Source organism: Geotrypetes seraphini, chromosome 2, assembly GCF_902459505.1.
Source record: "Geotrypetes seraphini chromosome 2, aGeoSer1.1, whole genome shotgun sequence".
NCBI lineage: Eukaryota > Metazoa > Chordata > Amphibia > Gymnophiona > Dermophiidae > Geotrypetes > Geotrypetes seraphini.
In genome coordinates, this window is record NC_047085.1 from 503,550,328 (window position 1) to 503,577,582 (window position 27,255).

Genomic DNA, 27,255 nt, shown 5'->3' on the forward strand with positions numbered 1-27,255 from the left:
CTGAATATATGGCGACCCCAAGAAAGAAGTGGAAACGGGAGAAGAAGATTCAAAGTTGCAATCATCTCGAAAAATATCAACAGGCCCCTGACCTGACATCATTGTGGCTATGTCTTTGTGAGAATGCCAAAAGCATGGAGGAGATCAAGCCCTCCCATTCAGAGTGAAACACAGAATGTTGGCGAACGGACAGGAGAATGGTCGTAAGTTCAGAAAGAAGTAACTTTCCTGCAAAAAATCCAGTGTTGTGATGTAACAAGAAACATAGTACAATGTGGAAATCAGAACCCTGAAGGTGAAAACACTCAAAGAACTCCCAGGAGTAAGGTGCGGGAATCTCTGCTATCCGGAAACCCTAAAATCCAGTATTAACTTCATGCAAACTTCTCCAAGAACCCACTGCCCTTAAAGGAAAGGTGCACTTGGCCTAATCTGGGAGCTGAATACACTGCCCCATTTGAAAATGAGCTGCACTTTGACGGATAGAAGACAAGATTTGCACTCCTAAAAAGAACTCCAAGGATGAAGCCAACCGCCACATAGGGCTTGCAATCCTTGGCTACCGTAGAATCTGGCGTGATAAGCCCTGAACCTGTAGGTCCTGGCACCTTGGATTTATATAAAGACAGTGTTGCCCATATGAAAAAGCGAAGAGCCATGACGCCCCTAGATACTGTTGCATTCGGGCAGCAATTATTACTATAGCATTATCAGACACAGGCAGCGCTGTAGAGGCATAAAAAAGAGTAGAAGTTCTACCAAGTTATCTTGCTCGGCCGACCTGAAAACCTCCACTCAAATCTCAAGCGCAATCAGCTGCATGCCATGCTGCAGAGATGCACTAATAAGAACAAAACAGGCCAACCTGTATAACCTCACCAGGCAGCTATCCTATATAATAAAACCCTAAGCGTACATGCGCACTTAGGATTTCGTGTTGCCTGCCACTGTGGTGTGTGATCCGTGGCAGCCAACCCAGCGGCAGGGACAACGGCAGTAAAAGAAGGGGGAGTGGCCGAACGGAGCAGGGAAGAGAAGGTAAGAGAAGGGAAAGGGGGAGTGAAGGAAAATGCTGCTACTGCTTCTACACAGGAAAGGGGGGGATAGGAGGGAAATGATGTTGCTGCTGCATAGGGAAATGGGATGGAAATGCTGCTGCACAGGGAAATGGGGAAAAATGACAGACAGACAGCGGGAGGGAGGGAGACAGAAAGAAAGAAAGACACAGGGGCAGGGAGAGGGACAGAAAGACAGACAGAGAAAGGAGGCCAGAGAGAGAGTCAATGGGAGAGGGAAAGGGGGCTGCTTTGGGGGGAGGGGTGTGCTTGGGGCAAACAGCTTTGCTCTGGGGGGGAAGACAGAAGGGCCATGGAGAGACAGGGAGAGGGATAGGGAGCTGCTTTGGGGGGAGGGGTGTGCTGGGGGGAGAGATAGGGAAAGGGGGCTGCTTTGGGGGGAGGTGTGCTGGGGACAGACAGCTTTTCTCTGGGGGGGGAAGACAGAAGAGGGCCATGGAGAGACATTTGGGGGGGAGGTGTGTGCTGGGGGCAGACAGCTTTGCTCGGGGGGGAGGGGGAGACAGAAGGATACAGACAGCGGCCAAGGAGAGAGAGAGATAAAGAAACACAGACAGACAGACACACCCATTAATGTAACGGACTTAAAGACTAGTATATATATATATATATATATTAAACAGAGAACTCTCCTGTTGCGGAGCACACTCCGTGGCGATTAGCCTGCCGCCGACCCAGATCAGAAAGATGCCTGGGCAGCAGAGTACAGAAGCAATCACCCTTCAACAAACGCCCCAAGGCAGATTATAAACGGTCCCTCTTAAACTGTGCAGGAAAACAAACTGCAGAGACACGAATGTAGGTAACCCACCTGGAGCGGTATCAGCAAACCCTGCCCCAATCTTGGCAACGGTGTCAACTCCAAGGACACAGGAGCCGCAGCACAAAGAAAATAAATCCATCTCCGGGGAAAAAACCGTGACTGCTGCGGATCTGCATCGCTAGTAGAAGAGAACACGCTCGTGTGTGACTTCCGCCAGTGGGAAAACTTCAGCTCCTCTGGAGCCAATGTGAAGCCACCGCCTGTACAAAACACGCATGCGTGCCGTCAGCAAGTGGGAAAGGCCCAGCTACCCCGACGCCATTCTTGCACGAACTTAGAGTTGCCGCCAACAGCACCATGTAAAAATCACGCACCTCTGGTGCGCAGCAATATCCTAGCCACTCCGACTACTTGTCCAATCTCACACCCAGAGGACCTCGAGCAATTGCAAATTCCCATGCTAAAAACAGGTTGAAGGTACCCGCACACAAACACAGTTGCATAACCGCTATAGCCCTAAAAGACACAGCGGGCTAAATAAAATTACCACCACACAGGACTCCAAAATGTCTCGAACACACACTTGCAACGGAATCCCCCGCAAACCAAAAGCTGCATATTCACAAACTGTTCTCAGGGCTCGTAAGTGCCGGTAGATACCGGTAAAAGCCGGTTGCTCAGCACTATGAGGGCAGAAATGCAATGTAGAAACTGTGGAGTACCTTTTTTTTTTTTTTTTTTAATTAAGGGAAAGAAGAAAAATAGGGACTAAGTCAGACCCTGTATCATAGGAGGGAGGGTGAAGCAGGGACCTGGGGGGGCCCAGGTGTAAACCCTAAAGCCGGCACCATTCAGCCGGACACCCCTGTTTCACTGAAGAGAAAACCTCAACAGGAGAAATAAGATTCCAGTAACAGCTAGAATCCAGGAACTAGTCGAATAGTGACCATCACCTGCTGGGAGATAGAGCATACTGAAGATACAGGAAGAGTGCCTGCCAATAGGACCACTTGTTAATCGGTTTCTCTATCTCCACCTGCTGGTAGATGTGTGCTATCCCACTATTCTCTGGATTCATCTGTTGCCATTGCTGAGGAAAGGACAGTTTCTGGTCGAATATGACCCCTAGAATTTTGATGGTATAAGACACCAGGCCCTGGTATCTGTACCCCTGTTGGGATTTTCTTCTGTATGGTCTGCCTTGGCTGTTCCTGCATTACCAGGGACTAATGACTGGGAGGGGGAGTTTTCTGCTTAAATATTTTTCTTTGTTAATATTGTAGTTTGCAGTATGGCGGAGCTTGGCTGTAACACCAGAGAATCTGCTTTATTGAGCGTTGCTGTTGCTCTGTGTTGTGTAACCTCAATAAAAATTGTTTGAACGTAAAGTAAAAAATTATGCAGTATGGTATCTCCTATCGCTCCGTATGGTATCTACCATTATTACTCACCTGGGTAAGAGTGAGTAACTTCTCCATCTCCTGACTTTTGGGGATCCTGACCATTTAGATTTCCCTCTTGTTTAATACTTGATAATAAGTTAGGATTGATCCTTTCATGGTCCGTGTCTACGGATAAAAGAAAAAAAAAAAAAAAAGCTATATATTTCTCTTACAATTTACTGAAAAACGTACATCAGGATTTTTGGAAGAGCAGCACACAACGTCATGCACCATAAAGCAGAGGATATTTGGGAGGGGAGAGGAGTAGCGGTGCATCAACCGACTTTAAAGGTGGACAAATATAAGAAGGGAGTGGAGAAGATTCCAAGAAATAAAATAAAGTGACAGAGAGACACAGACTCATTTTCAAAGCACTCAGACACACAAAGTACCGTAGGTTTCTAATTTTTGTGTACGTTTAAAGTGCTTTGAAAATGAGCTCCATTATCTCTTCGTTTCGCTGGCATAGGCTTACGGTAATCGGTGCCGATTCCGGCACTCAACACCTCACAATCGGCTTTAATTGGACTTAACTGAAAAGTTAGGCACCTAATTCGAAAAACTTGATTCTATAAAAAAAAAAAAGTCGGTGCCGAGCCCAAAATGCCTAAACTAAAAATGGGCATGGTTAAGGGGCAGATCCCGGGCATGTTTTCAACTTGGGTACCTCTTTGTGAATTAGTTCTGTTAGGCCCCAATATCGGCACCTAACTTTAGGCAAAGAAAACCCTGGCATACACTGGGGACGCCTAAATGTTAGGACTCCGAGTGTCGCGTGAGAAAGAGTGTGTCGTGGAGAGTGGTTAAAGCTCCAGCCTCAGCACCCTGAGGTTGTGGGTTCAAACCCTGGGCAAGTCACTTAATCCCCCCCCCCCCCATTGCCCTAGATACATTACATAGATTGTGAGCCCCCGCCAGGACAGAAGGGAGACTACCTGAATAAATTCATGTAAACCATTCTGAGCTCCTCTGGGAGAACGGTATAGAAAACTGAATAAATCAATGGTGTGAAAAGTGTCAGCCTCTGATAACCAGAGCTGGTATTGTGATGTCATAACGCCTCATTCCACCAATGCCTAAGAGCCAACCTCATCAGTGATGCCACAATGGCTTGATTGTCTTAGACTTGGCTCATTTTTTTAGTACATTTTGATTTCTAGAGTGGCGCAGTGGTTAAAGCTACGGCCTCAGCACTCCGAGATTGTGAGTTCAAACCCAATCTGCTCCTTGTGACCCTGGGCATGTCACTTAATCCCCCCATTGCCCCAGGTACATTAGATAGATTGTGAACCCACCGGGACAGACAGGGAAAAATGCTTGAACCACTTTGTGGTTGTAAAACTCCAGTACAAAAAAAGGCGGTGCGATCTCAAAACATTTCGAAAAGACATCAAAACCCTGCTATTCAAAAAAATGTATCCTGTCACCTTAACTCCATCCATCTTCCCTCCCCTCCCTGATAAAACCCCTCTCAGTTCCACAGCTCCTCTGGTATTCTTTTCCACTCCAAAATATCAACCAAGAATACAGTACCCTTAAAATGTAATGCTCCTGGAAATGTCCAGCTATCTTATTTGTAATATTGCCTAGAAATGTCCAGTTGTTTTACTTGTTATCTAATTTGCAATATCTCCTGGAAATATCCAGCTATCTCATCTCATTTGTAACCCAAAATTGTAACTTTCCTGGAAATGTCCAGTTAGCTCTTTTGTAATCCGCCTAGAACTGCAACGTACGGGCGGAATAGAAGTCACTAATGTAATGTAATGTATATAGGTCCAATCCCTTTCCCTCTCTGCCCCTCCCCCACCCCACTCCCACCGTGGCGCATGGTGTCAGGTCAAAAGCGCGCCGGGACAAAGGTGCGCCCAGACAATTGAGCGCAGCGTGGAGGCACAAGCCGCTCAAAATTACTGTTTTTAGGGCTCCGAAGGGGGGGGCGTGGGGGGGGAACCCCCCACTTTACTTAATAGATATCGCGCCACGTTGTGGGGGGTGTGGGGGGTTCTAACCCCCCACATTTTACTGAAAACTTAACTTTTTCCCTGTTTTTAGGGAAAAAAGTTAAGTTTACAGTAAAATGTGGAGGGTTACAACCCCCCAAACCCCCCATAACGCCGGCGCGATATCTATTAAGTAAAGTGGGGGGGGGGGGGTTCCCCAACAAAACTCCCCGTCGGAGCCCTAAAAACAGCAATTTTGAGCGGCGCGTGCCTCCGCGCTGCGCTCAATTGTCTGGGCGCGCCTTTGTCTTTCGCGCCGTTGTCTATGAAACGTGGCGCATTCACGCCGCTTCCCTTCCCCTGTACCTTTGTTAACGTGCGAGCGGCAGCCCTCCAAGCTGTGGTCACACCAGCGTTGGCTCTTCCCCCGACATCACTTCCTGGACCTGCGCCTAGGAAGTGACGTCAGAGGAAGAGCCCACGCCAGCCCGACAGCAGCTTGGGGGGGGGGGGGTTGCTGCTCACATGTTACAGAGGTACGGGGGAAGGGAAACGGCGGGGGTGGCGGAGAAGAGGGCGGGAGAGGGGTGCCACCATCCCAGGTGCCTCTCACCCTTGCCACGCCACAGAATCCAGAGCATAATATTGCTTCCTGTCCTGTTGCTTTTTACCAAGTCTCTCAGGAGGGAATTTGTCAAAAGCATTATGAAATCCTAGATTGTTATCCACTGCCTCTCTCTTTTATTTGCTTTTATTCATGCCATCAAAAAAATGGAGCAGATTGCCAAGGAAAAAAGACTTCCTTTGCCTAAATCCATGTTGACTCTGTCCCTTTAATACATTGGTTCTCAACCCTGTCCTGGGGACCCCCAGCCAGTCGGGTTTTCAAGATATCCCTAATGAATATGCACGAGAGAGATTTGCATGTAATGCAGTGGTCTCAAACTCGCGGCCCGGGTTTCACATGGGGCCCACCAGGTACTATTTTGAGGCCCTCGGTATGTTTATCATAATCACAAAAGTAAAATAAAACAGTTTCTTGATCATATGTCTCTTTAGCTATAAATGACAATATTATTATTACGACTTAGCCAAAAGGAAAGATTTATAAACTATAAAAAGAGTTTTACCTCGTGCAAAATTGTCATTTCTTTCATAAGACATTAACTATTTTTTCTGAGGCCCTCCAAATACCTACAAATCCCAAAATGTGGCCCCATAAAGGGTTTAATTTGGAGACCACTGGTATAATGGAAGTGACAGGTATGCAAATCTCTCTCATGTATATTCATTAGGGATATCTTGAAAACCCAACTGGCTGGGGGGGGTCCCCAGGACAGGGTTGAGAACCACTGCTTTAATAGAAACCAGGATTGGGACAAATTAGATCATGTCTGGTGCGGAACCGATTCGGGACATAAATCGCAAACGGCCTTTAGAACATCTGCTTCTTTGGCTTTTAAAAATGCAGATCAAAATAGTCCTGTCTGCCCAGCCTTACATTGCTGGCTGCCAGCATGCTCTGTTGGCCTTCCCAATGTCAGCAAAGGCCTATGAGAGATCATACCTTGGGGTATGTCAGTGCAGCCTCAGAATGCCTAAATTACATCTAAAGCAGGGGTCTCAAAGTCCTTCCTTGAGGGCCGCAATCCAGTCGGGTTTTCAGGATTTCCCCAATGAATATGCATGAGATCTATGTGCATGCACTGCTTTCAATGCATATTCATTGGGGAAATCCTGAAAACCCGACTGGATTGCTGCCCTTAAGGAGGGACTTTGAGATCCCTGATCTAAAGCAAGGATGTCACAGTCCCTCCTTGAGGGCCACAATCCAGTCGGGTTTTCAGGATTTCCCCAATGAATATGCATGCACTGCTTTCAATGCATATTCATTGGGGAAATCCTGAAAACCCGACTGGATTGCGGCCCTCAAGGAGGGACTTTGAGATCCCTGATCTAAAGCAAGGATGTCACAGTCCCTCCTTGAGGGCCGCAATCCAGTCAGGATTTCCCCAATGAATATGCATGAGATCTATTAGCATACAATGGAAGCAGTGCATGCAAATAGATCTCATGCATATTCATTGGGGAAATTCTGAAAACCCGACTGGATTGCGGCCCTCAAGGAGGGACTTTGACATCCCTGATCTAAAGTATCAGTGCTTAAAAGTAACAAAAGACCTTGGAACAGTCCTGATGTGCTAATGTCTGGGGCTTAAGATGGACAGCTTAAGATAGACAGTAGCCCCAGCTGCATAGTTAATCAGAAACCATTGTCTAGAGCAGCGTCCCGCAAACTTTACCGGCCGGTGGCACACTAAATACAGTGGCCGGGCAGGAAGACACCCGGAAGCAATGATGTCACGCATGCGCGGGAGGCCCATCTTGCTGCGACCCCGCATTTACAGGGATCCGAGAGGTGCAGGGAGAAGAGGAGAGACGTCCACGCCGGCTGATTTTCTACAGGACGTGCCTCTCACCGAGAGGCAGGCAGGCAGCCAGCGTGGACGTCTCTTCTCTTCTCCCTGCACCGGCGGGGTCGACTCTCCTCCTCGCCAGTGTCGCAACTCCAGTCTCCAGTCCCTCTGTTTCAAACAGTTTACAAAAGATAAATGTCAATAGATTCTATTTTTAGAACAGGTCTCAAACCTATAAATATAAGTCACTCTGGAATCTGGACCCTTGGAAACCCCCCCCCCCCCCTTCTCTCTGGACTTGTTTCTCTCTCTCTCTTTGCTCTCACAGCACCTATTCAGGAAGCTGTCTTTTCTCTCTTATTCACAAGAGCACACAAACAGCTACATAATTGAATATCTTTTTGTACATTAGTATCTTTATAAACATCGTCTTTCTGTAATATTAAATCTATTTCTGCACAATATGTTCTTTAAGCAATCACTCTTGGCTGTCCTTGTAACATAAGAACATAAGAATATAAGCATCGCCTCTGCCGAGTCAGACCATAGGTCCATCGTGCTCAGCAGTCCGCACTCGCGGCGGCCCCCCGGGTCCATGACCTGTAGTGTTCTTTCACTTAAGACATTTTATCCTTTATAGTACCCCTCTAGCTATACCCCTCAATCCCCTTTTCCTTTAGGAACATGTCTAACCCCTTTTTCAAACCCAAAATCATACTCTGCTCTACCACCTCCCCCGGAAGTGCATTCTAGGTATCCACTTCCTACTGAACCTTCTACGAGGGTATTGAACTCGGGACCAGGCAGAGAGTAAAGCCGCCAACGTTACCCCTCCAAAACCTTACATTTTGGGTGCAGGTCTCATCTTTACATGGCCTTACAAGTCCTTACCTAGACATCTTAAGTTCTCGTAATTCTCCTTCATCGCCTCTTTGTAAAGATCCTTTGGTCCTCCGTCTAAATATCCCCACCCCTCCTGGGAGAAGGAAAGAGCCACATTCTCAAACGTCACTCGCACCTAAAAACACAAACCAGAAACTCACTCAGGAACATTTGGGAGATGCTCAGGTTGCATTAGATTTTAGCTGGCTTTTATTTTCTGAACATATTTTCAGGGACTAAAGTATCCCAGAGCCTCTTTCATAGTAAACGATGGCAGATAAAGACCTGAACGGTCCATCCAGTCTGCCCATTAGTTATATATATTATAAATTAATGATTAAATTAGCTTGACTTTTTTCTTTGACATTTCTGGGCCATACACCGTAAAGTCCACCTGGCACAGGTAGAACGCTTTCACCAGCTCCCGACTCACCCACTCACCTACCTTCTTCCAGCACTGTACTTTTAAATCTTCGGGCAGCCATTGTGAAGCGTCAACGAGCAAGCCTACCCCTGGAAGTAGAATGAAGGATTCTGGGGCAGGCCTGCTCGTTGACACTGTGTGGCGGCTGGCCAAAAATTTAAAAGTACAGCACCGGGAGGGGGGTGGGTGGATGGGAACCAATCAGTGGCTGCCCATCTTTGGGGGAGGCCATGACCTCTATGGCCTCGCCCATTCCGCCTCCAGCCCCACTCCGTTCCGCCCTCAAGCCACACACCCCCACAGAGCCTCTTCTCTTCTTCCAGACGAGGGCCTGGAGCATGCACGGATGTGTGTGACATCTTCCGCGCATGTTCAGAGGACCCTCCAGAGGTGGCTGGAGCTCCTCAGGGCTTTCCAAAACCCGAACAAATGCTGGGTTTTGGAAAGTCCATCTAGAAGCCCAGACAGTACTCTAAAAAGAGGACATGTCCAAGTTTTCCCAGACTTCTGGTAACCCTACCCAGAGGGTTTTGCTTCTCCCTGAGAGCTAGGCTGAATCCACAAAGCTGAAGCCCCTCCCTTCTTCTCCAGTGTGGCACAGAACTGTTGCCATATTTGAGACCACATGGTTGTATGAGAACCTTAGTTTAGCATTGTTCTCCCTCCAGATTTTTCAGCCTTTATTTCTAACAATCTAACAGCTTGGATTCTCTAAGTCTGGAGAACAGTGTTATTTCCACATGGCGTGGACACGTTCCTAGCTTGAACAGGAAAGCTGGTAGAGTGAGAAGATTCTGTGAAAATTGAACTGCCTTGAAGTCATCAATTGTGAGCGTTCATTCTTTATTTCATGCTATTAAAGAAAGCTGCTCAACAAATACAGTCTGACTTGTATCACTAAGATTGCAGACATAAGAGTTAGCTGTATGTGAGCCTCATATAATTGCCAATAACTTCAGAGCGAGTTAGCAGTGTTTGGCACTTAAAGAATTCCCTGTATAACAGTACAAAAACCCGAGAAAATCCATGGTCAAGAGATTCAGACAGCACACTCCCAACCCGTCCAATTGTGCCCAGCCCCTCATGGACTCACATATCCAACTCGCTGGATAACTAAAATAGTGAAGGAAGCGTTAGGCAATAAGAAAAATTCATTCAGGAAATGGAAAAAGAACAAAACTGAGGGGAACTGGAAAGAAAGAGCACAGGAAGTATCAAAAAGAATGTCACCGTGTGGTTCTAAAAGCCAAAAGAGAGTATGAAGAGAGGCTAGCCAGGGAAGCACGAAATTTCAAACTGTTCTTTAGATATGTTAAAGGGAAGCAGCTGGCTAGGGAGGAGGTGGGACCGCTGGACAACGGAGACAGGAAGGGAGTGGTGAAGGAGGAGAAAAAAGTGGCAGAAAGACTTAACATGTTCTTTTCGTCTGTATTTACAAATGAAGACACATCCAACAAACCGGAACCTGAGCAATTCTTCAATGGAAATCAAGCAGAAAAATTAACATTCATGGAAGTGAGCCTTGAAGATGTACGCAGGCAGATTGAAAAACTAAAAACTGACAAATCCCCGGGTCCAGATGGAATCCATCCAAGGGTTCTGAAGGAATTAAAGGAGGAGATAGCAGAACTACTGCAGCAAATTTGCAATCTATCCCTGAAAACAGGCGTGATCCCGGAGGATTGGAAGATAGCCGTTACGCCCATCTTTAAAAAGGGATCAAGAGGTGACCCGGGAAACTACAGACCGGTGAGTCTGACCTCGGTTCCGGGGAAAATGGTGGAAGCACTGATAAAAGAAAACATCGATGAACATTTTGAAAGAAACGAACTTCTGATAACCAGCCAACATGGTTTCTGCAAGGGGAGATCGTGCCTAACAAACTTCTTTGAAGGAATTAACAAACGGATGGCCAGACCCCCATAGAAATCATATATCTGGATTTCCAAAAAGCCTTTGACAAGATGCCCCGGAAACTGAAGAAACATTGGGTGGAAGGAGATGTACATAGATGGATCAGAAACTGGTTGGCAGGTAGGAAACAGAGGGTAGGAGTGAAGGGCCACTACTCGGACTGGAGGAGGGTCACAAGTGGGGTCCCGCAGGGCTCGGTGCTCGGGCCACTGCTATTTAATATATTCATAAATGATCTAGAAACAGGGACGAAGTGTGAGATAATAAAATTTGCAGACGACACCAAACTATTCAGTGGAGCTCGGACTAAAGAGGACTGCGAAAATTTGCAAAGGGACTTGAACAAACTAGGGGAATGGGCGACGAGATGGCAGATGAAGTTCAATGTTGAGAAATGTAAAGTATTACATGTGGGAAACAGAAACCCGAGGTACAACTATACGATGGGAGGGATGTTATTGAATGAGAGTACCCAAGAAAGGGACTTGGGGGTAATGGTGGTCATGACAATTAAGCCAACGGCACAGTGCGCAGCGGCCGCTAAGAAGGCAAATAGAATGCTAGGCATAATCAAGAAGGGTATTACAACCATAACAAAAGAAGTTATCCTTCCGCTGTATCAGGCGATGGTGCGTCCGCATCTGGAGTACTGCGTCCAATATTGGTCACCATACCTTAAGAAGGATATGGCGATACTCAAGAGAGTTCAGAGGAGAGCGACACATCTGAAAGCACAGTTACTTACTGTAACAGGTGTTATCCAGGGACAGCAGGCAGATATTCTCTACATGTGGGTGACGTCATCCACGGAGCCCCGTCGCGGACAGCTTTTCGAGCAACTTTGATTGAAGATCTCAAAAGTTTGCTAGTGCTGCCCACATATGCGTGCCTTCCTGCTCCACTAGAGGGCGCATCCCCTCTTCGTGGTCTTCAGTTCAGATAGCTAGCAACGAAGCCAACCTCTGGGAGGTGGGAGGGTTGCGAGAATATCTGCCTGCTGTCCCTGGATAACACCTGTTACGGTAAGTAACTGTGCTTTATCCCAGGACAAGCAGGCAGCATATTCTCTACATGTGGGTGACATCCAAGCTAACCAAAAAGGGACGGAGGGAAAGTTGGCAATTTAAGAAAATAGATTACGCAAAACTGGCCAAACTGGCCGTCGCGCCTAGAAAAGGCATCCAAACAGTAATGAGAGGTTAAGGTATGAACCGAAGACCAAGTGGCGGCCTTACAGATCTCCTCAATAGGCGTGGACCTGAGGAAAGCGACCAACAATGCCATCGCTTGGACTCGATGCCCCGTGACTCGACCTTGCAGCGAGAGACCAGCCTGAGCGTAGCAAAAGGAAATACAAGCAGCTAACCAGTTGGATAAGGTGCGCTTGGAAACAGGACGGCCCAACCTATTAGGATCAAAACAGATGAAAAGTTGAGGAGCCGTCCGATGAAACTCGGTGCGTAGCAGGTAAAAGGCCAACGCCCTTTTACAATCAAGAGTGTGAAGCGCCACCTCCCCAGGATGAGAGCGGGGCTTCGGAAAAAAACACCGGAAGAACAATGGACTGGTTGAGGTGGAAATCCGAAACCACCTTAGGCAAGAACTTAGGATGAGTACGAAGGACCACCTTGTCATGATGAAATACAGTAAAAGGCGGGTCCACAACCAGATCTTGCAGCTCACTGGCTCTGCGAGCAGACGTGAGAGCAACCAGGAACACCACCTTCCAAGTGAGGTACTTCAGATGAGCCTTATCAATGGGTTCAAACGGAGGTTTCATCAATTGAGCCAGAACCACATTAAGATCCCAAACCACCGGGGGGGGGAAGGGGGGCTTGAGTGGAGGACTGACATTGAAAAGACCTTTCATAAAGCGGGAAACCACCGGATGGACAGAGAGCGGTTTCCCCTCAAGCGGTTGATGAAAGGCAGCAATCGCACTGAGGTGGACTCGAATAGATGCCGATTTGAGGCCAGTCCGAGACAAGTGGAACAGATAATCCAGCACAGAAGACAAGGAGGCAGAGAGCGGCTCCATGCAGCATACCATGCAGCAAATCTGGTCCATTTCTGGGAATAGCATTGCCAAATGGAGCTCTTCCTAGATGCCTCAAGAACATTCCTCACCAACTGAGAGAAACCGAAGGAGGGAGGCACGTGGAGAGGAACCAAGCTGTTAAGTGTAGAGACTGCAGATTGGGATGCAACAGCGAACCCCGACTCTGAGACAGCAGAGAAGGAAACACAGGTAGAAGCAGAGGCTCCCGGACACTGAGTTGGAGGAGCAGGGAGAACCACGGCTGCCTGGGCCACCGAGGAGCAATCAGGATCATGGTGGCGCGGACCGACTTTAGATGCACCAATGTTCTGAGAATCAAAGGAAAGGGAGGAAACGCATAGAGTAATCTGCCCGTCCAATCGAGAAGGAAAGCATCCGCCTCGAGACGATCCGGGGAGAACATCCTCGAGCAGAAAAGAGGCAACTTGTGATTGAGGGGCGAAGCAAACAGGTCTACCTGTGGCGTTCCCCACCGAACAAATGTCTGTCGCAGAGAACGAGAATGGAGCGACCATTCGTGCGGCTGAAGAAGGCGACTCAACTTGTCCGCCAGACAATTCCACGCGCCCTGGATATACACCGCCCAAAGAAAGATGTTGTGGTGCAACGCCCACTGCCAAAGACAAAGGGCTTCCCTATAAAGCGACAGGGAACCCGTACCCCCTTGCTTTACATAATACATCGCCACCTGGTTGTCCGTACGCACCAGGACCACGCAATCCTGCAGCAAATGACGAAACATCACCACGGCATTGTAAATGTCCCGGAGCTCCAGCAGGTTGATGTGGCAGCGACGGTCCGCACTCGACCAAAGACCCTGAGTCCGAAGGCAGTCTAGGTGCGCTCCCCAAGCATACGCCGAGGAGTCCGTCGTCAGAACCTTCTGATGCGGGGGTATAAGAAAGAGCAAACCTCTGGACAGATTGGAAGAGTTGGTCCACCAACTGAGCGAGCGTTTCAAGGAGGAAGTCACCGCAATGTGCTGAGAAGCGGGATCCCAATCCTGCCGCCACTGAGACGCCAGAGTCCACTGAGGAACCCGAAGATGTAACCGGGCAAAAGGCGTAATGTGAACGGTGGAGGCCATGTGCCCCAGGAGGATCATCATCTGCTTGGCTGAGACCAAAGCCCGCTGAAACACCAGCCGACTCAGCCGTAGGAGGATGTCCTGCCGAGGCTGAGGCAGAAACGACCGGAGACGGACCGTGTCTAGCACCGCCCTGACAAACTGCAGGGACTGAGAGGGGCACAACTGAGACTTGGGGAAGTTGATCTCGAACCCCAAACGCTGAAGGAAGATAATAGTCTGACGGGTCGCTGCAATAACCCCCTCCCTCGATGGGGCTTTGACAAGCCAGTTGTCAAGGTACGGGAAGATCTGAAGGCCCTGCGACTGCAGGGCCGCCGCAACCACCACGAGGCACTTCATGAAGACCCGAGGGGACGAAGCAAGCCCAAAAGGGAGGACCCGATACTGCAAGTGGAGGTCTCCCACCTGAAAGCGGAGAAACCGCCGAGAAGCCGGATGAATCGGAATGTGAGTGTAGGCTTCCTTCAGGTCCAGGGAACACAATCAGTCCCCCTCGTCCATCAAGGGATACAAAATGGGAAGCGAAAGTATGCGGAACTTTTCCTGAACCAGAAACTTGTTCATCTTCCACAGATCCAGGATAAGGCGCAGGTCCCCGGTCCTTTTGGGAACCAGGAAGTACCAGGAATAAACTCCGGAGCCCCGTTGGCAAGGGGGAATCTCCTCTACTGCCCGCAGGCGAAGGAGGGCCTGCGCTTCCAAAAGCAGTAAAGGAAGCTGTGCCCCGTCGGAACGAGACTCTCCGGGAGGTCTGTTTGGAGGCAAGGCCCGGAAATTGAGGGAATACCCTTCCCGAAAGACAAAGAGGACCCAAGAGTTCACAGTAATCTCCGCCCAACGATGATAAAAGGCGCGGAGACGTCCCCTGATGGGCAGAGGGGGAACTCCCAAGGCGGAAGGAGCCAGTCCCCTCCCGCCCGGCCAGGAATACACGGTAGGTCAAAGTTTATATCGGATCTGAAACTCAGTTTTCAACCAGTACAGCTTATAATAGAACTCGGACACACGTGCACATGTTGTGTGAGCGTGTGTCCCAGTGGCGATGTAAAGGGGGAGGGAGGGTGGCATTCCGCCCCGGGCGCCATCTTGGTGGGGGCACTGACCCTGTCCTCCTCTCCGCCCCCCTGCTCCTTCACCACCTCCCACCACCACGCGTGTGTGCCCCTTCCCCTGTACCTTATTAAACGTTCCCCAACGCGAGCAGGACCCCCAGTTTGCTCCTAACACCAGGGTCAGCTCTTCCTCCAACGTCACTTCCTGGGCCCGCGACCAAGGAAGAGCCGACACTGGCGTGAGCAGCAGGTTGGGATTGCTGCTCGCACCGGGAACGTTTTAAAGAGGTACGGGGGAAGGGAAGGGGAACACGAGCACAGCAGGAAGGTTGGGGAAGAAGCAGGCGGGGGTAGAGAAGCCTCTCAACCTCGCGACACCGCTGGCGTGACGTCCCGCACCTACCGGCTGCGTTCTGACCACACGCGCAGGACGTTAACACTCGACACAACCGACGCACACAACAGCTACCGGAAGCTCCAGACCTGCGGGGAAGTTTCACGAGGTAAGAGGTAGACGTTTCCTTCCAAGCATTACAAGAAGTTCTCATTGAAATACAGTGGTACCTCGGAATCCGAACGCCCCAGTACTTGAACAACTTGGAATCCGAACTTTTTTTTAAATTAAATTTTGCCCCGGAATCCGAATGCTGCTTTGGAGTCCGAACGTACGGGAACTGGAAGCGTTGCTCAGCCCAAAGCTTCCCCTCTGACGCAGCTTCCCGTTTCCGCCTGGGAGGGAAGCTTTGGGCTGAGCTCCGCTTGCAGTTGCCGATCTTGCCACCTCTGCCGGCGGGGATGGGGGGGGACCAATCTTGATGCATCTGTACAAATCCAGTGTGTTTACTGTTAAATTTATTTGAAAATCTGAGTTTGAGGGACCAAGGAACGGATTAATCCAGTTTCTATTATTTTCAGTGGGAAAAATTGTCTTGGAACGGATTAAATTCGGATTCCAAGGTATCACTGTACTTAATGAGCTCCTTGTAAAGCATTTGAATAGGGTTATAGGTGGCTGCTACTGTGATTGTTACTATGTGTTTCCTCAAAAATAAGACAGTGTCTTGTATTAATTTTGGGTCCAAAAAACGCATTAGGGCTTATTTTCGAGGGATGTCTTTTTTTTTTCCACGTACAACAATCATCTCGCCCTTCCTATCCTCCACCCCAATTCTTCCTCTTTCCTTCCTCTCCCTCCCAAGTGCAGCATTTTTTTATCCCTCCCTGCCATCACCCTGTGCAACAGAACACCACTGACCCTCCCGCTGTGAGACCCAAAATACCTTCGCTCTGAAGCCTCCAAAAACAACAGCAGTAGCGGCAGCGCTCTGCCTGCTTCGTGGTCTTTTCCGCCGGGGCCTTCCCTCTGCTACATCACGGATGATGTCATCTGTGGCAGGGCAGAGGGAAAGCCCTGGCGGGGAAGGCCGCAAAACAACCCATTCAGAGCGTTGCCGCCGCCGCTTTAGGAAGCTTCGGAGCACAGGTATGTCAGGTCTCACTGGAGTGGGGATTGCTGAATTGACGCGTCCGATTTTTTGGGTGAATCGGGCAGCACTTAGTGTCAGGGATGGAGTTGGGGAGTTTTGGGACATTCGGGGGGGCTTCGGGAGTGGATCTTTACTAGGGCTTATTTTGGGGGTGGGGCTTATATTAGGAGCATCTTTAAAAATCATGCTAGGGTTAGGTCTTCTTTTCGCGGAGCAAGGTACACTTCTCCCTCCGTACTCGCGGTGGATGCGGGCGGAACATAGCCGCGAATATGGAAAACTGAAAATAACTTAAACCGCGAATAACATATAAAAATTTATATGTTATTCGCGGTTTTGGGAAACAGCCAGAGTTTTTACTATTGAAACCGCGAATAACTTTTCAATAGTTATTTGCAGTTTTTGGAAACAGGCACTATGTATTACTATTGAAATTCGCAATATCTTAACCCTCGACAGCACCTCTTCTCTGCTTCCCCTGTCCAGCATCCGGCTTCCTGGTCATTCGCGTCTGCCCTCCTCTTCAAAGCAGCGAACCTCGGCCACTCTCCACGTTGGCAGCACGTTCCCTCCAACGCGATCCCGTGCGTCAGAGGGAACGTGCTACTGAGGAGCAGAGCGGCATGCGAGGTTCACTGCAACCGGGTCCCGAGCAAGGGCGGGAGGGGGAGTCGCCGGCGTGTTCCCTGCCTCCGTGTTCGAAAATGGAATTCGGCAAGGGGGGGGCAGGGAACACGTCATCCTATGTGCTAATGCGCCGCTTAGGATTTTATTATAGAGGACTAGTGTTTAAGCCCGTTACATTAACGGGTGCTAGAATATATGTGCAGACTTAGGCTTTTCTTTTCTTTCTTTCTTTTTTTTCTTTCTCTCCCCCCCTGTCCAGCGGCACCCCTTCTCTGCTCCCCCTGTCCAGCAGTAGCCCTTCTCCCTTGCTTTCTCTCTAAAAATGCAGCTTCTTTTTGATCTACGGGAAGATCCAGTTTATACGTTTTTGGAAGAAGAATAGATTGTTTTCACACCGCTACTGCAGCTTCTTAAATAGGCAGTGTCTGCTAAAACTATCTTGCTCGCCAAACCCCTCCCACTGCCCGCCAGTCTGTTAAAAGTATTGCATCGGTGTTGGTGTGGGAGGCGGGGGGGGGGGTTGAAAAGCCATCTTTTACAAACTTAGCTGTTTTATTTTAAAATGCCGTCCGGGTTCGGCCGCCGCGGCCTGCAGCCGCCGCAGCCGACATCCGCCTCGGGGGGGGGGAGGGAGAGAGAAAGCTTCGGGCGGCCAAGTATATTTTTCAGTTGAAAGACGCGGCAGCGGCTCCTTTCAAGATCCCCGACTGCATCGGACTTCAGGCAAGGAGCACGGCCGACAGCCGCCGTGTCCGACATCCGCCTCGGGGGAGGAGAGAGAGTGTTTCGCGTGCATGCGCACTCCTATCTGCGGTGCCCTACAGCGCACGGAAAACGGAACACGCGATGGGAGTGCGCATGCGCGGCTTAGCCTTTTATTATATTATAGATAGATAGATGACAATTTTGCATGAGGTTAAAAAAAACCTCTTTATAGTTTCTAAATCTTTCCTTTTGGCTAAGTCTTAATAATAATATTGTCATTTATTGTCCTTTTGTGATTATGATAAACATAACGAGGGCCTCAAAATAGTACCTGGCTGGATACGAGTTTGAGACCACTGTACTATGGTAACCCGATGAACGAAGCCACGCCCCCCAACCCCTCCCTTTTTCAGCACGGTAGGCTGAGCTGCCTCGCACGGAAGCAGACTGGCTACAACCAGCCTTGCTTGCACGGCAACATTTCGAGCATCCCCCGGAGCGTTTTACGGGCCCCACCTTGTTCTCCAGGGCGTCCAGCCGCGCGCAATTGGCCGAGATCCTCCCGTCCTGGGCGCCCGAGCGCTGCTCCAAGGAGCCGATCTTCCCTTCCAGTCTCTGCAGCCTGCCGCCCAGCCGCACCAGCGCCAGCCACAGGGACTGCAGGGTCCCGGGCTCCGAGCTCGGGGGCAAAGGCGGAGCCCCCGGGGCCGCTCGCACCGGCTCTGCCATCGGCGGACGCGACGAGAGCAAGAGCAGGAACTCGGGGCCAAGCGCTGCAGCCGCGCAACTTCTCTGCCGGGGAGAGGGGGGCGGAGTCGAGGAGCTGGGCGACTCGCTGCTGCCATCTGCCGCCCCCACCCGGAACTACCGCTCCTTACGCTGTACGTCAGAAAAGCCAGACGAGACGGTCCCTGCTCCGAAGAGCTTATAATCTAGTCGAGCCAGACAAGACAGATGTTGGGGTTTAGCATCGGAAGCAGCTTCAAGGACGCTGTGGAGGATGCGCTTGATTTTCCATGAGATGTAGGACTGTGTTTTTATTTTATTTATGCGATTTTGTCGATTGTTTTGGGTTGTTTTTTTTTTTTTTTTATTTATGCAATTGTGGCTTGAAACGTGTATGTTTCTTCTAATCTGCCTTAGTTTAAAGTAGAATATGAATGAATAAAACCAGAACTATAAATGTCCTAGCATGCTTTAGTAAACATTTTTGAATATAAGTTGCAGTGCATGGTCTACTTTTCTTATTTACATCTTTCAGGAGCCTGATCAATGTGCTCTGGGGCAAAGGAGAGAGAATCGGGGGTAATGGTAAGTGTGTGTGCAATTCTCTTCACAGCATTTGATAGTGGCTCCAAGGTGTTTGCAATTTACCCATGGTTCTGTGCTCCCTGAGGAGCTGATCTGCCACAGGGGTACAAACTCCACTACCAGGCGGCCTGGGGAAAACAATTCCCACAGGGAATACATTTATAGCAACCCATCTCTTCCAAACCTACATTAGCTAGCACCCAAGCTGCGACAACATTTGAATTTGCATCACTAAACTCCACAAAAGGTTTAGATGCATAGCTAAATGGCAAACTCATTAGGGGACAATCGATGAAGTTACAGGGAAATACTTTCAAAACCAAGGATGCAGGCAGCAGGGCGGGGGGGGGGGGGGGGGCGGGGGCTAGGTGGGATTGGAGGTGGGACTGAGCATAACAGGGTGGGGCTAGGTAGAACTAGGCAGGCCTGGGGTGGGTCTAGGGGTCTGGATTTTACTCTAGTAAAATCTGGCAACCCTTTGTGTTTGATTGGAGAAACAATGCTGACAACAAAATGTTATGTCAAAATATTCATATTTGTTCAGGTCTTAAGTTGCTTCTTCTGTCCGTGTGGTTACCTCTGGTCTCCATTTCTCACTTACCGAAGTCAGCAATGCAGGATCGGGCCGCTGGCTATGACACAAGTCACACGTTTATAATTATGCTAAGCAGTGGCTGCCTCAGTCTCTCATGATTTATAGCAGGGGTGCCCAAAACGGCGGTCTCATGGAGGTACAGAGAGAGGTGTTGATTGAGGAATGGAATGAGGTCTGGAGGAAAGGAAGTATGCAGAAGGTAGAAAGAAAGAAATATTGGATGCACAGTCAGAAGGAAGTGCAACTAGAGACTCATGAAATCACCAAAGAGCAAAAGTAGGAAAAATTATTTTATTTTCAATTTAGAAATCAAAATGTGTCCATTTTGAGAATTTATATCTGTTGTCTATATTTTGCACTATGGCCCCCTTTTACTAAACTGCGATAGCACTGCTGTGCTTCTCATAGGCAGAAAGGATGGAGAGGCGTGACTCATTAGTTCAGAGCTTCTTAACCCACCACCTCTCCCGCTTGCATCCTGAATCCCTTCCCTACTCGCCAGAGTCTGGCATCTCTCTCTCTCTCTCTGTCTACAACCAAGCATCTCTTCCTTCTTACCTCCCCTTCTGGCCTGAGTTTCCTTCTCACCCTCTTTCCCCTCTACTTACAAGTCCAGAATCCATGTCCCCTCCCCTCTCCTCCTGCAGTTCTAGCATCCATGTTCCCTCCTCTTTCCTCCTCTACCTGAAGTTCAGGATCCATATCCCCTCCTCTTCCCACCTGCACCAAACCTACTTGTAATACAGGATCCATGACCCCTCCTCTCCCTCCCCACCAAGGGCCTAGCAGGATCCATGACCCCTCCCATTCCCTCCCCCCCAAAAATTTGTGATCTAACATCCATGTGTCTATCCCCTCCTCTTCCCCCGTGTGGGTCTGGCCTCTCTCCCTCTGACCAGTTTCCCCTCCTGAGATCAGATATACCTGCGCTAGGGGCCTCACAGTCCCAAGGAAACAGTAGTGGCAGCAACTAGCTGACAGAGATAGGCAGCACTGTGAACCAGCTGCTTGTGGCCGGCCCTATCAGAGTCTTCCCTCTGCCACGTCATCTATCTACAGGAAGTGATGCGGCAGAGGGAAGGCCCTAGCGGGGCCAGCCACAAGCAGCCTGTTCATGGTGTATTGTCTCTGTCAGCCGCCTGCTGCTTTCTTGTAAGGTCGGAGGGAGAGAGGCCAGACCCGTACAGGAGAGAAGGGGACAGGGATGGGCAGAAGTTATGGAAGAGAATTCCGCTAGGAGTAATCGTACAACGGGCACAAATTTAACCACCCAAAGTTTTGAGTCCCCCCTCCTTTGCGGTCTTTGTCAAATCACATCATCAAAGTATGCGGGACTGACGGGTAACTTCACCAGGTTCCGGAGTTGGCCGTGGAGGAAACAGGATATGAGGCTGGAGGTACCCTCACTAAATTATGTAAACTAAGGAAAGAAGGGCGATTTAAATCTCATAAATATCTCAAACACAACCCCACACAGAACAACCAAACCTGCTCAGCAATGCTACAAGGCTTAAACATACATACACCCAACCATCCACAGCAGGAGAAGCACTCAATCAAACAGAAAACAAAAAAAAAGAAGTGGAGAAAAAGCCTCAGTTCAGCTTCATTTGGCAAAAAAACTCCACTTCACATACACTCCTACACAAACAAACCGGTAGGGTGAAGAAAGCACTGTAATAGCTTGCAAAGTCAATGTTCCAAAGCACCAGGGGTACATAACCCCACACGTGAAAAAAATGTGGCAACAGGGCCCAAAGGCACAGTGATCTGAAATCATAGCATTATGTACCCCTGGTGCTTTTAAACATTGACTTTGCAAGCTATTACAGTGCTTTCTTCACCCTACCGGTTTGTTTGTGTAGGAGTGTATGTGAAGTGGAGTTTTTGCCAAATGAAGCTGAACTGAGGCTTTTTCTCCACTTCTTTTTTTGTTTTCTGTTTGATTGAGTGTTTCTCCTGCTGTGGATGGTTGGCTGGAGGTACCCACCAGCTTTCTCAAGAATCCAGTAGCATTAAGTGTTAAAAATTATATGTTTGCAAATCTTCAGGCAGTAGTGCGCCAGGGGGGTGATGGGTGGCAGGCACAGGTCGCAGGAGCATCACTAATTTCCTTCCACCCTGGACACCCTCTACCCTTACTATGCCACTGTGTATATTGTACTTAACCTGGCACCTTAAGCCCAAACATTCAAATTCTTCATTTTTCCTTTTTTGTAAATTTAACTCTGAACTGTTCAGATCAGCTCGCAATTACTATCTGCTAAGCTCATCTCTCCAGCCACCCAGTACTTTTTCCCTTTAAATACCTCTGAAGCACACTTTCAGCACTTTTCACTCCACACATCAAGTCCTTCCTTCTCACAAACAAACTTTACTCCGTTTTTCAGCTAACAGCACTTCTTTTCTTCAGAGTAAGGAGTGCCTCCTGCTGGATCAGTGGCAGAAGTGCTATATCTCGCTTCCATCCACGTAACTTCCCAATCTCTCAGGATAGGAACACAAAAACGATGACTGGACCATTGGTTCTTAAACCTGGCCTGGGGGACTCCCAGCCAGTCAGGTTTTCAAGACATCCTTAATTAAGAGTTACCAGATTTCCTCTTTAAAAAGGGGACACCAGGCCCCACCCTGTTTTAAAACCAATAGGAGGAACTATTTTTTTTCACTCCGGAGAATAGTTAAGCTCTGGAATTCATTGCCAGAGGATGTGGTAAGAGCGGTTAATGTAGTTGGTTTTAAACAAGGTTTGGACAAGTTCCTGGAAGAAAAATCCATAGTCTGTAGTGGAGACACACATGAGTCGGTAGCATGGAATGCTGCAGCTATTTGGGTTTCTGCCAGGTATTTGTGACTTGGAGTGGCCTCCGCAGACACAAGATACTGGGCTATGGACCATTGATCTGATCCAGTAAGGCTATTCTTATGTTCTTAATCATTTTGAAAAGCTGGCTTCTATGTACACACAATACAATCAGCTATTATAGCCCAAATCCTTTTTATTTACTGCTGTCCTCTGCTTTTATAATTTCTTTTTCTCTGAGCCCGGATGTTTTAAGTTTCTCACCCCACTAATTCCAGTCGCTCTCATAAAGCACACATACACACACAGATGTGAGAACTGTCTTAATCCCCGACAGCTCCTCTTAATTCACTTTCAGCCGCTCTGCTGAAGTCCAGAGGACTATCGGCTTCCCCAAATAACCTTTGTAGCATAAATACATATGAGGTGAGTCTTTTTCAATTGAAAGGAAACTCCATTAGTGGGGGTGGCACCAGGCATTGAGAGAGGTGGCCCATTGGGAGTTGAGGGGTGTGAAGGGGCAGCTGGAGGGGCCGATCCTGCTGTATAGGTCTCTCTGGGAGCAGGTTCTTGTTGCGCTTGCTGGTTCTCTCTGATGCTGCTATCTTCTTCCTTTTCTTTTTCTTCCTTCTCGCTTTTTTCTTCCTTCTTTCTGTCTTTCTTTCTATCTTTCTTTCTTTCTCCTGTCGCTGAGGGGGGTAGGAGGGTAGTGGGGGGGTGTTTCTGTTTGGATTAGTTGGGGGGGGGGTTCTCTTCTCTGAGGCAAATGGAAGAGGTACGCGGCCAGACTGTTGGTTTTTCCTGGTTCTTATCCATGGATGTTCTGTGGGTTCTGGGCCCTGCCGGGTACTGGCTGGTTTTGTGGGGTTTGGGGGGGGGGGGCTTGCCGTTCATTCTGAGTGCCTGGATGTTTCTGTTCTTCTCTCCTCTGCCTTTCCTGGCCTTTTTGCATTGCATTATGTACCGTTTTTGCTATGTCCTTGTATATTGTTTGGTTGTATTACCATTGTCGGTCTGTTTGCTTCTTAATAAAAACGTTTCAAACCAAAAAAAAAGAAAGGAAACTCCAGAGGATGAAGTTAAGAGGTGATAGGCTCAGGGTAGAAGGAAAGAGACTGGAAGGCTTACCAGTAGTTGGAGATCGAGAGGTTGCCATTTTCCCACACCCGTCCTCTTCTTTAAAATCTTGCTGCTCTGTGCCCTGGGAGGCTTACCGGTGGTTGGAGATTGAGAGGTTGCCATTCGTGAACCTGCGCCTGGCGACGGCATTTGACATCATCTTCCCATGCCGGTCCCCTTCTTTAAAATCTTGCTGCTTTGCATCTTCGGTGCTGGAAGGATGATACTGGGAGGCTTGCCACCAGTTGGAGATTGAAAGGTTGTCATTGGGGAGCTGCTGTGGGTGGCACTGGCGTATGATGATATCTTCCCATGGCAGTCCCCTTCTTTAAAATCTTGCCGCTCAGTGGCACAGTCGCAGGGTGTGGCCAAAGGGGCATGACCTAAGGGGCAAACTAGGCCAAGGGGGAGCACCGTGGAGCAACTCGGAGCATTTTTCAGACCAACTTTATCACCAGTGATTATTCTTGTTAAGACTGTTCAAAGGCAGGCTTTTCCTTATTATGACAGGGATAGCGAGGCAAATGATAACACGCAATTGGAAAAATTGCGCCCGCCTCAATTTTGCGTTTTGGTGGGCCAGTTTATGTTTAGGCTATAAATATGAGAAGATGAATGCGGATATGATGGGGCATAACATCCTTTGTTAATTCAACATAATTTTCTTCATTGAATTTCTGTCTATTTTTAGGCATATCCAGGATAGGGGGATATTTTGTTGGTTTATTTTTTTTGATTGAACTGTTGAAAGGGTGGGATGGGATATTTTTCTTTTTATTGTTATTGATGGAATTTAAGTGCTTATGTTGATTATTAATGTTTGTAAAATTCATGGCACTTTGTATTAGTTTTGAAAATTAATAAAGGTTTTTAAAAAATATATATATATCTTTACATAGAGCAACAAAAAGAAAAATCCAACCGAATCTGCAGAGAAACCACCGAACCAGGAAAACCAAACAAAAACTGCAGACAATGTACACGATGCAGGCAAGAATTTATTGTACCAAAGTTAAAATGCAGTAATAAAAAACCTTTTTACCAACCAAGAGACCCAACACGGTCCGTGTTTCGGACAACATGCCTTCGTCAGGGGTCCATGGTAAATAAGATATACAATGTACCCCAAAAAATGTAGGTAACAACAAATGTCTGTGTATTACACCAAAAGCCGCTGCCAAAAAACAAAATCACTCAAAAGGTTTTTTATTACTGCATTTTAACTTTGGTACAATAAATTCTTGCCTGCATCGTGTACATTGTCTGCTATCTTTACATAGAAACATAGAGCATGACGGCAGAAAAGAGCCAACAGCTCAACAAGTCTTCCCACTCAAGAACCCTCCCTCCCTTGAGAATCCATCTATCAAGCATTCCTCTGGAGCGACTCCACCTGTATGTCCCATCGTCCCTTGAAGTCGAGCGTGTTACTGGCCTCGACTACCTGACGTGGAAGACCATTCCATCGATCAATTACCCTTTCGGTGAAGAAGTATTTCCTGGTGTCCCCATGAAATCTTCCCCCTCTGAGCTTTAATTTGATTTCCTGACTGTGTGATGAGGAAGAAAAGGAAAGTTAATTCTGGAGTTATGGCTACATTAACACCCAAGGTAGTAGGACCCATGGATAGACATGTGAACATGGGTCCTACAGTATAATCTCAACCTAACATTTCTTCTCTGGAAGAAGCCTGACTCTTCCTGTAAGAACTCCTCCACCACAGCCAGAGGAGTCCAGAGACATTAGATCAGCAATCTTCATCTGAAGGAGGAGTTGATCTATTGTCTACTGGCAGAAGTAAAAATTTCGATGGAAATTATTTCCAAGCCTCCAATTTCCAACAAAAAAATAACTTTAAAGGACATCTGGACTGTAGTTATGAGAACTGAGACAAACTGCTGAGTTTTGAAAATCCATCCAGACATACGAACATAAGAGCTGCCATACTGGGACAGATTGAAGGTCCAGCAAGCCCAGTATCCTGTTTCCAACAGCAGCTAACCCAGGTCTCAAGTACCTATCAGAAACCCAAAGAGTAGCAACATTCCAGAGCTGAGATTGTGATGTCATAAAGCCTCATTCCACCAATGCCTAAGAGCCAGCCTCATCAGTGATGTCACAATGGCTTCATTATCCCACACTTGGCTCACATAAGAACATACGAGTTGCCATACTGGGACAGATTGAAGGTCCATCAAACCCAGGATCCTGTTTCCAACAGGTTGGCCAACCCAGGTCCCAAGTACCTGACAGAAACCCAAAGAGTAGCAACATTCCAGAGCTGAGATTGTGATGTCATAAAGCCTCATTCCACCAATGCCTAAGAGCTAGCCTTATCAGTGATGTCACAATGGCTTGACTGTCTTATACATAGCTCACATAAGAACATACGAGTTGCCATACTGGGACAGATTGAAGGTCCATCAAGCCCAGTATCCTGTTTCCAACAGTGGCCAACCCAGGTCCCAAGTACCTGTCAGAAATCCAAAGAGTAGCAACATTCCAGAGCTGAGATGTGATGTCATAAAGCCTCATTCCACCAATGCCTAAGAGCCAGCTTTATCAGTGATGTCACAATGGCTTGACTATCTTATACATAGCTCACATAAGAACATAAGAATTGTCATACTGGGACAGCCCAAAGGTCCATCAAGCCCAGTACCCTGTTTCCAACAGTGACCAACCCAGATCTCAATTACCTGTCAGAGACCCAAAGCTGAGATTGTGATGTCATAAAGCCTCATTCCACCAATGCCTAAGAGCCAGCCTCATCAGTGATGTCACAATGGCTTCATTATCCCACACTTGACTCACATAAAAACATAAGAATTGCCATACTGGGACAGACTGACGGTCCATCAAACCCAGTATCCTGTTTCCAACAGTGGCCAATCCAGGTCCCAAGTACCTAGCTAGATCTCAAGTAGTAGAACAGATTTTATGCTGCTTATCCTAAGAATAAGCAGCAGATTTCTCCAGATGTCTGGTAACCCTTAGCATACCCTACAACCATCTGAAAGTTTATGGCCTGGACCTGCCTGCCACTTTTGCCGAATCCCCATCCCACTTCATCTCTTTATTGATCCCATGGTTTTGGTTTGTTTTCCATACATTCACACACGCTCATTCAGGACCTGTCACATCACAGGACTCTCGGCCACACGGTTCTCTCACACTGCGGTCGGTCTGCACTAGTCCTGTGATGATTTTCAGTTAAATCACACATTCACTTGTGTGCATGCTGCAGGAGCCCTGGATCATTCAAACCCAACTGGAGACATCAGTGGTTTCCTTTACAGACTACACCTGTAGCTAAATATGACCCCCCTCTCCCCAAGCAACTTAAAAAAATCTATAATAATATTACTTGAGAGCCCTAGCCAGGTATAAAACCAATTCTATTTATTATTATTTTTAAATAGGTTACATTAATAAGATTATTTAAGTGCTATACAAAACACGATAGTGACAGGGAGCATCTCTAATATATTCCTCACTGACTGTCCATCTTTATTCTTCCGATGGAATGCGGTTTCAGGACAATT

The 27,255-nt window shown here is 48.0% G+C and overlaps 1 protein-coding gene across 2 annotated transcripts in view; it reads right to left on the bottom strand.

Annotated features, from left to right (window-relative positions):
• LOC117354524 (gastrula zinc finger protein XlCGF57.1-like) overlaps window positions 1–18,937 on the bottom strand; it is a 32,003-nt gene extending 13,066 nt beyond the window's left edge. The window contains exons 1-3 of one of the 2 annotated variants that reach the window (XM_033932199.1): window positions 18,398–18,937; window positions 8,533–8,659; window positions 3,291–3,407 (exon numbers count right to left, since the gene is read on the bottom strand). In XM_033932199.1, coding sequence (XP_033788090.1) covers window positions 3,291–3,407; window positions 8,533–8,659; window positions 18,398–18,610 — 457 coding nt within the window. In that variant the 5' untranslated portion in view covers window positions 18,611–18,937. The remainder of the gene's footprint in view (window positions 1–3,290; window positions 3,408–8,532; window positions 8,660–18,397) is intronic. The other variant, XM_033932198.1, reaches the window with a different exon arrangement.
• Window positions 18,938–27,255: the final 8,318 nt, after the last annotated feature.